The following is an 11,378-nucleotide window of genomic DNA, read 5'->3' as shown; positions in this document are numbered from 1 at the left end:
CCACATCCTCCGATGAAACATAATCAAGCATTTACAAAAGTCAAACCAACAATTAACGGGGCAGTGACTTTGATTAAGGGCGTTCGGTTTATAATTTGAATCTTTATTTTGAAACAACTGTCTAAAATTAATCATGTTCGTAAATTATGTATTTTTATTATTATCAAATTTTAGTAAGACCACAAAATTATAGATAAAAAACACTGATTAAAATACTACGTTTAAACCAGGGTCTAACGAGTTGATAATATAAAAGTTCTGACCATAATATTACATCAAATTAAAAATTATAAAAACTCTCTTTTTCTTAATCTCGTAAAACAAACCTTTAAAAGTTAAACCAAATTATCAAGTGCAAATAGATATTTTTTTTACGTGAAAATATGTTAAGAATGCTAAGAATTTAATTTTGATTCTAAGTTTTATATTGGCTATAAATAAGAAAGTAAAATACTATATAAATAAAGATCTATATATTTATTGTCTTAAAATTTTGGATTAAGAGTGGTATCAATATCTTATGTAGTTGAACTTATGTATAATTAATTTTATATCTTTCTAACGAATTTCATTCCTTCGAAAAGAGAATTCTTATGAAAAACTTATTTAAGAAAAGATTTAATTTTTATTTTTATTATATATATATTAGTGTAATGCAGACCCATAACAATAATTTAATATCATGTGTTTTAGTTTCGTTGGTTTCACGTGAAGTAGTGATCAAATCAGTTATGATATTTTGCCGTATTCTTTTATGCGGTGCTTGTGTAGTGACTAACAAGAGTAGTAGAGTTGCTCCTCCAAATTCCACGTTCTTTAACGCGTTCGGTCATTTCCAAGGTCTTCATGTCCTACGAGGCTGGGACAAAATAATTTTGTTATTCAATGCCTTTTTTTTGTGACTTTTGCTATTGGTATTCTTATTATGAATTTTGAGAGTGACCATTGTTCGGTTTTTGTATTTTTTCTTCAGATACATATTTTCTTTGATGTTAGGATTGGCGAAGGTTGTTTGAAGATTTGGTATAATGGGGTTTCTTCAGCTACTTTCTGTAGCTTCTTTCCCGGTTATCAAAGTGTTACTGGTGACTGCAGTTGGCTTGTTTCTTGCACTGGATGATATATCGATATTGGGAGAAGATACAAAGAAGAGAGTGAATCAGGTTGCAAATACAAATATCTTTTTGTTTTGTTTTGACTTTCTCGCTTTTGATGATTATTGAAAACGGTTCTGCTTCTGTGACAGCTTGTGTTTTATGTGTTTAATCCATCCCTGGTGGCTACCAATCTGGCTAAAACGATTACCTTGAAGAGTGTTGTTCAGTTGTGAGTATTGATTTGTAATGCTATGTGTGGAGGAGAAGCTTGAATCCTGTAACTAGTGCTTTTGTGACTTTTTGTTGTTGTGGTTTAGGTGGTTCATGCCGTTCAATGTTCTTATCACATTCATATTAGGCTCGGCCTTAGGATGGATTTTGATTAAGATTACAAGGCCTCCCCAACACTTGGAAGGTCTAATCCTGGGTTGCTGTTCTGCTGGTATACACTTTTCTCAGCCCAAGTAAATGAATGCAGCAAACCACACATGTAATCTTACTTCTGCATTACTTAGTTGAGACAAACTTTGAATTCTGTAAGATCTAAGTGGGAGCTGCAATATCTTTTTTTTCATAAATTGAAAATTTTTAACATGTGCTGTGGGAACCTTCTGTCTCTCTCTCCTTCTTGCACCATCCTGCAAATGAAGAGGATCCACCTCCATTCTCAAGTCATGAAGATGAAAACTCCGCTTTACAGTCTCTGTCTAGCTTACTTCTTCAAATCAAACTTGTCACCCGCAGATTTGAATTGATTCGGCACTTTTTTCCTGTGTCATAACTCTTGGCTTTCTCTTTACTTTTCTGCAGATTCTAAAATATGAAAAAGAATAAAAGGAATTGCAATCCAATGAAACAACGATGTTAATATGAGGTTTATGCCACCCAAAATTCTGACTGATGAGAGTCATGTGCTTATTGTACCCAAGAAAGTTTTACTTAAACTAAGAAATATCTCTCACCAGTGGTGTCCTGATGCCTGCATTACGTTTGCAACGTATTGTTTATAATTTTAATAATGTGTTAAATCTGTGCACCATTCTCTGCCTTATGCATCTATGCTTGAGCTCATTTTTCAGACTAATATGAACAGGAAATTTGGGGAACTTGCCTATTATCATTATTCCTGCTATGTGTAGAGAGAGTGGTAGTCCTTTTGGAGACTCTGATGTTTGCTATCAGTATGGGATGGCTTATGCTTCACTTTCCATGGCGGTATGCAAAATGATAATTTTAAATTGTCAATTGTTGATATAGTTAGCACTTATCGAAGAAAATTATTAACTTATTGGAGTTCATTTGGAAACCTCAGATTGGAACAGTTTATATGTGGTCATATGTTTACAACATAATAAGGATTTCCGCAAGTAGAATCCAAAAAGAAGACGCTTCAAGTAATGACATCGTCATATTGAAGGCTTCAGGGGAAGCATCAGAGTCACATCCACAGCATTTTTTCCAAACACTTAATCCTACAAAAGATACTATGGATGATGCATATACCTTACTGCTTCCTGAAGAAGAATCAGAGGAGAAAGTGAGGCTTATTACAAAATTCCCTTTTCAAAAGATAGCTATTTAGTGATTAAAATTTCCCGATAATTGCCCTTCACAATATTGGTTCAACGGCATTTTAAAAAGTTAAGAACAAATGAGTAACTGGCATATGTTAAATAATACTCTTGAGAATATTAGCACTGACATCTTCTCTAATGTAGTATTTCCATTAGGATAGTTTTATGCAAGTCCTAACGAAGAATCCAGGGACACTCTTCAAAACAAAAATGTCAAAACATTTGATAGTTAGCATTCTTCAAATTGAAGCATGGCAACAGAATTAACCCTTCAAGTATCTCTACTCTAGTAACATAACTGTATGCAACTTAAACTGAATTGAATCCATAATATATAAGGTGAGTTCAATTTATGTCAACAGGTTTCATGATTGATCTTCTTCTGATACAAAAGTTTGCTTTCAATCCATGATGCATATACATATACAACCCCTTGATTCCAAGATGTTTTATGCAGGTTTCAATCTCAAGTAAAATTAAGAACTGCGTTGGGTTGATTTCAAGCAACTTAAATTTCAAAGCTGTGTTTGCGCCGTCAACCACCGGAGCTGTATGATTCAGGGTTCATTTCCTTGGAAACAACTTGCTATCATGTTTTCCCTGTTTACTATTTACTGCATATATCCATTAAGATATATTTTAATAATGTGAGATCTATGGATGCATGAATTGGTTTGATGCATTCGGACATTTTACATTGTTAAAATTGAAGAGGTCTAATGGATCTAGACTACAGTAGTTTTATACTATTTGGTAAATCTTTTGTTTGTTTTTTTATTGTTACAGATTATTGGATTTGTGATTGGTATAATCTCCCCAGTACGTAATTTAATTATAGGTAGTGGTGCTCCGCTTCATGTGGTAGAAGAATCCACTTCCATGTTGGGGTACACATCTCAGAACTTTACTTCTTTACATTTTCAGTTGGAAAAGATAAGATCTAACCAAAAACTTTGTGAACTTAATTCAACTACAAATTTGTTATTGTTTTAAATAAAAGCTAACCACTTTTTTATTATATCTCAATTATTTGAAACCTCAAAAAATTTGCAGGTCAAAAGTTTCGCGTGCTAATGTCTATGATATTACAATAATTTAATAATAATAATAATAATTTATAACCATGATGATTTATTATAATAATATTGTATATAATTCTTTATCAATTTTATGCTTTATTAATATATCTTATTTTATTATAAATATTATTTTAATTATTTCTTGTAAATATATTTCTTTTAAAATCTAATAATATTTTTTATTTTAGTAATTATAATAAAAATTTGTACAGTTTTGCCTATGTGTGTGTAAAGTAAGGTGTTATAATTAGTCTGTGTGGGGTACTGATGTTGTTTTTCTGGTCTTCAATTAAAAAAAATATACTTTCATTCTAATTTTCTTTTATTTTCATTCTTCGTTTATTAACATGATTTAGTATGAAACTATTAATTTTTGTATAAAAAAAAGACATTTATACATTATTCACGCTAAATCACGTGAATAAATAAAGAATAAAGAATGAGAATTAAAAAAAGAAATCCTAACATTGTTGTACTTCGATTAAACCCACACAACTAACTCACGTTTCTCTGTAGTGAGGCAGCCATCCCTATTCTGACTCTTGTAATGGGGGCAAACCTACTTAAAGGTGAGACTTTATGCTTTATTAACTCTAGTTTTTAATGTGAACAAGTTTTTTCATTTTCTTTCTCTGAAGATATGCTTAAAGAAAAGAGTTATGGCAAATGGGACAGGTTTGAAAGAATCAAGCACTCCATTGTGGACCCTTGTGGGAATTGTAACAGTGAGATATATTTTCCTCCCACTTTTGGGTGTGGCAGCTGTGAAAGCAGCTATACATCTGAGTTTGGTGCCATCAGATCCTTTATATCAATTTGTGCTTCTGCTTCAACATGCACTTCCCCCAGCCATGAACATAGGTATATTTCCCATACGTTCCCCACAAAAGAAAGTGACCTTTTGTACAATGATAAAGGCTGTGCTGAAAACAAAAATGTGTGTTGGTAGAGTTTCAGAGTTTCTAATTAATTTGCCTAGTATCTCAAGATCATGTCATTTTCTTTATAGAGTTTTTGTTGTAGTGTTAAGGTGTAAAAAGATGATGGATAATGTTAGAGATTTTATAACCTAGAAATTATACCATTCACAATATATAAATGGGTCAATCTTTACCTTAAAAATCAGTTTTATAAGTACTAAAGTTCAATCAGTATATGTTAAAAGAAGCTATTTGACAGGGAAATGTACAAGTTTTGTTTTGTGTGAAGTGTGGTTACATTTTGAATAATTTTGTTTTAGTACTGATGATTTAATAAACCTATTTGTGTGGCTACTATAATTTGTCAGGGACAATGGTTGAGTTGTTTGGAGCTGGTGAAAGTGAGTGTTCAGTTATCATGCTATGGACATATGCTTTCGCGTCAATTGCTGTTACTCTTTGGTCAACCTTCTTCATGTGGCTAGTGTCTTGATTTTTTATTTTGTATAGTAATATTCTTGTTGTTATCATATTTATTTTTATTTCAATACCCCCACTTAAGATTTTAATTGCCAACTTAAATGGATAGTAAAATTCGTTCAAGGAAAGAAATATGTGACTTATAGCAACAAGTATTGGTGATTCTAGGATCATTACACGAGATTAATCTAGAGGTACAATGTTATTAGACCAAGAAGGGAGGGCAAAAAAGAATATTAATTTTTGTTATTTTAAAAAATATATTTTTTAATAAAATTTGCATTTATTATGTTATAAATAAAATTTACATGTTATTTATTATTTTGTTTAAAAAAGTATATTTCTTTAAGAAATTACTTATTTATATGTTAAAATTAAAATTTTCATATAAGATCTTTTATTTATTATTTTTCCACGAGCCCACAAAATATTAGGGCGAGCCTAGGTGATAGTAATGTTATAATCAAATAAAAGACTGATGTCTTGTCTCTTAAAAAAGGTTAAATTGCAAAGCACACTAGAAAAGATCGCCAGTTCAAAAACACACGCACTACATTAATAAGAGAATTTATGAGTATTGCGTTTTTCTTCTTTTGAATATGGTTACTGTATGTTTTTTATCACTTGGATTCTAATTGTTGTAGTTATGTATCAAAATTTCTCACTTTCACGATTAGAATTTTATTTAATATTAAAGCTAAGGTGGTGATAATTTGACTCTAAGTCAACAATCAATATATTAATTTTTTTTAATTTAAAGCACTGGAATATATTATTTATTACTAAAATAAATTTTAAAGTGAAAATTTATTAGTTAATTTATTCAACTAAAAAAATGTCTCATAAAAATTATTAGTAAATATTAGTTAATCATCATTTAAAATTCAAGAGTTGTAATTATTATTTATGCAATATTATAGATTGTTTAAATAAGATTAAATATATTTTTATAGTCCTTGAACTTTGACACAAAATTGGAATTCGTCCTGGTATAAAACTTTAATACATTTTAATTCTCAAACTTTAAAAATGGACGAATATAATCATTTTAAGATAATTACGTTCAATTTTATTTTCATCCCAAAAGTGTTTCTTAGTTAACATTGAAGTGGAAATATGTTAAACCGTATAAATAATTCAAATACTAGCATAAAAAGTGTTTAACGTGTCAAAAAAATTTAATGTAATTTTTGAATAAATCAAAATGTATCAACTTGAGGACCAAAATGTATCAAAAATTTTAACCGGAATGAATCCCAATTTTACATTAAAGATAGAGACTAAAAATATATTAATCCTTTAAAATAATATAATAGTTCAAATAATTTATTATATACATTAAAAGTTAAAATATAATTTGTTGATTTATAATTATCATTATTTTTATAAACAAAAATAATGATAGATCACATAAAGTTTTTTGCAAAAACAAAATAAGACAATGAACAGGAACAACCAATGGTACAAGGACATTTCTCCCTTGTACATGTGCCTTTCAACTCATTTCTTTTTAAAGAGGAGGAAAATCATTCTTATATAATTAGAATGGAATCACTCTAATCTTGCCTTCAAGTACCGGGCAAAAGCATCTAAATAGTGAAATTTTGACTTCAAATTTATCAAAATGGTGCAATTTTTATGTAGTAAGCTCAATACAACATTATTTTGAAGAAGTTGTAAGTCTGATACGACTTCAGTTCGTAATAAGTTTTTTTTTTTTTAATTTTAATTAAAGTTGTATCAGTTTAGTTAAAACTTTAGTGTAATGAAGTCGTACAAGCTTGGAGGACTTCAAAATTACATCATTTTGATAATTTTGAAGTCAAAATTACACTATTTTGGTGCTTTTGCTTCAAGTCTTCCATTAGAGTGAAAACAAACGGACAATTAAGGTCAATCTTAAATATATGATGTGTTGTTCCATCGTTAGTATTTTTCAATCTTAGTGTGAAAATATATCATGTCATTGTTCGAGACAATTAAATTATGCATTATTCTTAGTTTACCATATTAAGTTCAAATTTTGATAACTTTTTTATATTTATTTCATTTAACTACATTTTTAATATATATATATATATATATATATATATATATATATATATATATATATATATATATATATATATATATTAATCACTCATACTCATGATTATTCTTTTCAAAATGAAATTATAAAGTCATGAAAAGGAAATATTATTGTTTACATAAGATCATGCTGACCTAGTGTCTACTATTGTTAGTTTAAGGAAGATTTCATCTATGAATGTTAAGATCTCATATCTTTTAAAAATAATTGCTATTTCAGATTATAAAAGTGAATGCAAAACTTTATTTTATAAAATAGTTTTATAAGATTGAATTAACTTAAAATTCACTTTTTAGAATGAATAACAATTTGTTATAGACAGTGCAACCTAATTTTTTACTTAGGTAACATAATTCTTGTGATTAAAAAGTCAAGACATAAGAATAAAACCAAGTTCATCAAAATGATACAAGAAAAGAAAGTTACTTGGATCCTCGATCTTCAAATTGATTCGTCATTGATCATAACAAAAAAGAATTAGAAGATGAATCATGCTAATTAATCAACAACTCTCTTGTGATACATATTAGAACTATGATGAATTGAGTCACTACAAAAAAAAAAAAAAAAATCCTAACTAAGACTAATTTTACTAACAAAAATAGTAAGTCACTATAGTGATCAATTTATATACTAATTTATAAACAAAAAAATTATCGGTAACTAAAATAGTTTCTATTATAAATAATTGGTCTATAAATTAATAATTAAAATAATTTCTATTATGAATTGATTTCTAAATTGATCACTAACATTAACTACCATGATTTTAGCTACCAAAGGAATTGGTCTAGAGACCAATTCCCAATTATTTTAGTAGTCAAAACTTTGTTAACTAATATGAGTGAATTTAGAGACCAATTTATAATAAAAACAATTTTAGTTACTAATTTAGAGATCAATTATAATTTTTTCATTCATAATATAAACTATTTTAGTTATCAATAATTTTAATAATTTTTAATTTATAAATTATTATTCAAATTAGTCTCTATAATGATTAATTATTTTTTATTATTAAGATTATTTATTATTTAATTTTTTTTATGGTGTAAAAAATAAAAAAAATCAATAATTAAAAAATAATAGATCGTAATTAGTAATATATATATATATATATATATATATATATATATTGTTGATTAGGGTTAGATTTGGTTAAAAAGATAGAGTTAGACATTGATGATAGGAGACATGTTGCGAAGTGTTGTTCCCTTCCATCCATTGTATAACACATTATTCACTTCCACTCAACATTTTGGCTTTCCTTCTTTGAGATACCAAACAATCTGTCCACCCATCTTTCAGACATGCTACTCATAAAACAGCGTACAAACAAAAATATATTAAAATATGTTGGAATATCACACACTTCTGCAAATGCTGTCAGCTTTCATATATATATATATATATATATATATATATATATATATATATATATATATATAAATGAAGACAAAACACTTATAAAACTTTTTTGAAATAAAGAAAAATTAATCCATTTTTTATTTATTTTAAATTTATTATTTCAATAATCTTTTAATTATTTATTTTTATTTTTTTAATAATATAATATGATGAATTAAAAATGATTAAAATAATAAATTAAAGATAAATAAAGAAATGAGTCAAAATATTATTATTTATAATTATTTATAGAAAATATCACATTTCACCTTTGTTTTTAAATAAACGCTTACGTTTTCTGTTACACTGCACATGGGGATCAAATCACGCACCACCAACAGACATCTGAAGCACGCAATCGCGTCTCACTTAAAAACACCCTCACAAGTGGGTGCAACCGTTAATAAATATATTTAAATTTTATTTCTTAAAATAATATTAGAACTTTAACTAAATTTATTGTTTATTGTTTTGTTAAGTTATTGTCTTACTATTATCGAAAAATCTATTATTTGCTAAACCTATGATCGTTATAAGGTTATTGTGTTACTATCATCGCTATTCACTTTTTCTGTGGGAAGATACACTGAAATCTGAACTGAATATCACCAGTGCATCTCTCATTGAGTCTTACAATGACCACAATAAAGTAAGGCTTTCTTCCATAACCTTTTATTTCTTCTGATTCTCGTGTTTGCTGTTCTTGTTGCTATTCATGGAATCAGACTCTATTCTCAGATGTTATTTATCATGTTCAACAACTCTAGGTTTTATTTTCTGTCATGTTAGCCGCATAATTATCATTGCTGGATTTTGTGATCCTACGCTTTTTATTTTATCTGTTTTCTTATAATATATAATCGTATATCTTTAAGAAAATTTAAAATATATGCTTAATTTCAATAATTTTCTGTTTGTGGAAATTATAATAATTAGTCGTACGGATGACAACGGAGCACGACGGGACGAGTTTCGCTATATCATAATTTATACTCATCCTCATACTCAAATTCAACGGTATCAAATTTTTGTCTCAACCTCATATCCACCGGATAACGGGTATAATCTAGTACCCATACTCATACCCATTTTCTTATTACTTCAATATTAATTTTAATTAATTTTATAAAATAATAAAAAATTACGATAAAAGAAATACAATATTATCAAATATTCAAATTAGGAGGATGATTGTTTCTTTGATATCAAATACTTTGAAATAAATTATAATTGTTTACATTTTAGATTAGAATACCAAATAAAATATCATGAAAATCAAAACATTTATTAAATTGAGGTTAAATTACTCTTTTGGTCCCTCTATTTGTCAATAAATTTCAATTTGATCCTCAAGTTTTTCATTGTCTCAATTTGATCCTCATTTTCTTACAAATGATTTAATTTGGTTCTTACCGTTAGTTTGACCAAACGGTGTTAAAGTCAACGTCACGTGTCAATTTTTGGTTTTTTTGAATCTTTTTAATTTTTTTTTAATTTTTTTAATTTCTTAGACGTATCACTTCATAGTTGTGTCACGTGTCAAAGTGACTCAATTTGATCCCTATATTTGTTTTTAGTTTCAATTTAGTCTCAATTTTTGTAAAGTGAAGTAATATTATCCTTCCTTAAATTGACACTAAATCTACTTTCTTATAAATCTTATGGTGATATTCTTACTAAAATTAACATTTTTATTAAATATTTTTATAAATATTTTAAATTAACTTTAAATTCTATACAAAACATTAGACTTTGGTTTTGTTTTGAACTTGAAATTTAGTTCCTAAATGTATGTGTGGCAAGTTATTTGATTTTTAATCTTCACTAAGTTTATATAATATGAACATTGATGCTTTTATATATGATGACAAAATTGTTAATTTTTGAAATTAAGTTTGGGGTTTAACTTTGTTTAATAATAAAACTAAAAAAAAAATTGTTTAAAAATATTTATACAAATATTTAATAAAAAAGTCAATTTTATTAAGAATATCATCATAAGTTGTATACAAAGATTAAATTGAGTGTCAATATAAGGAAGGACAATATTGCTTCCTTCTAACAAAAGTTGGACTAAATTGAAACTAAAAACAAATATAGGGACCAAATTGAGTCATTAATTTTGACACGTGACACAATTATGAGGTGACACTTGTAAAAAATAAAAAAATTCAAAATAAATTCAAAAAAACCATAAGTTGACACGTGGCGTTGACTTTAACACTGTTTAGTCAAAATTAACGGCAAAGACCAAATTGAATCATTTTTAAGAAAATGAGGACCAAATTGAGATAACTTGACAAATAGAGGGATCAAAAGAGTAATTTAACCTTAAATTTAAAAACATTAATGAAACTTAGTTGATAAAATTTAAAAATATTTTTAAAAAAATATAAAAGAAAAACAAATATTCAAATTAAAATATATTTTAAATGTTTGTTTACTTTAAATTTTTAAATTCTAATGAATATTTTTTATACACTAATAAAAGTTATAATACATCACTTGATCAAAATAACAAAGAACAAATAATAAACATAATAATAAAATAAAATTTTGATATAGATCTTGTACCTTTTGAAGTCTAATATATGTTGGATGGTGATAAAAAAATATTCATGACAATTACATTAAATTTTTATATTGCAGTAAATAAAAGTTATTTATGCAATTATAGTGAAAAAATTACAGTATGATTGATAATGAGTTAGAAAATAAAAAATAGTTAGATT

At 27.1% G+C, this 11,378-nt stretch overlaps 1 protein-coding gene across 2 annotated transcripts; it reads left to right on the top strand.

The window, feature by feature from the left end:
- Positions 1–692: 692 nt before the first annotated feature.
- LOC114177235 (protein PIN-LIKES 3-like) lies at positions 693–5,282 on the top strand. 2 transcript variants are annotated; one of them, XM_085670865.1, is made up of 11 exons: positions 693–840; positions 997–1,163; positions 1,247–1,326; positions 1,415–1,539; positions 2,191–2,312; positions 2,410–2,634; positions 3,129–3,221; positions 3,458–3,558; positions 4,267–4,319; positions 4,426–4,611; positions 5,039–5,282. In XM_085670865.1, the coding sequence occupies exons 2-11, from the start codon at positions 1,029–1,031 to the stop codon at positions 5,161–5,163; spliced, it is 1,245 nt and encodes a 414-aa protein (XP_085526991.1). In that variant the 5' UTR covers positions 693–840; positions 997–1,028; the 3' UTR covers positions 5,164–5,282. The 2 variants fall into 2 exon arrangements, with proteins under 2 accessions (XP_085526991.1, XP_027918306.1); XM_028062505.2 differs by having other exon boundaries at positions 974–1,163.
- Positions 5,283–11,378: the final 6,096 nt, after the last annotated feature.

This window comes from Vigna unguiculata, chromosome 3 (assembly GCF_037176805.1).
Source record: "Vigna unguiculata cultivar grain cowpea cultivar isolate G323 ecotype 2 chromosome 3, ASM3717680v1, whole genome shotgun sequence".
Lineage (NCBI taxonomy): Eukaryota > Viridiplantae > Streptophyta > Magnoliopsida > Fabales > Fabaceae > Vigna > Vigna unguiculata.
The sequence above is the reverse complement of the archived record's forward strand: the minus strand, read 5'-3'. Positions and strand labels throughout refer to the sequence as shown.

What these genes read in the sequence shown, in the direction of transcription:
- LOC114177235 (XM_085670865.1), top strand. Translation starts at nt 1,029, where the DNA reads ATGGGGTTTCTTCAGCTACTTTCTGTAGCTTCTTTCCCGGTTATCAAA. An exon ending in CCTGGGTTGCTGTTCTGCTG is followed by an intron (nt 1,540 to 2,190) that starts GTATACACTTTT and finishes TAATATGAACAG; the next exon opens with GAAATTTGGGGAACTTGCCT. An exon ending in CGCCGTCAACCACCGGAGCT is followed by an intron (nt 3,222 to 3,457) that starts GTATGATTCAGG and finishes TTATTGTTACAG; the next exon opens with ATTATTGGATTTGTGATTGG.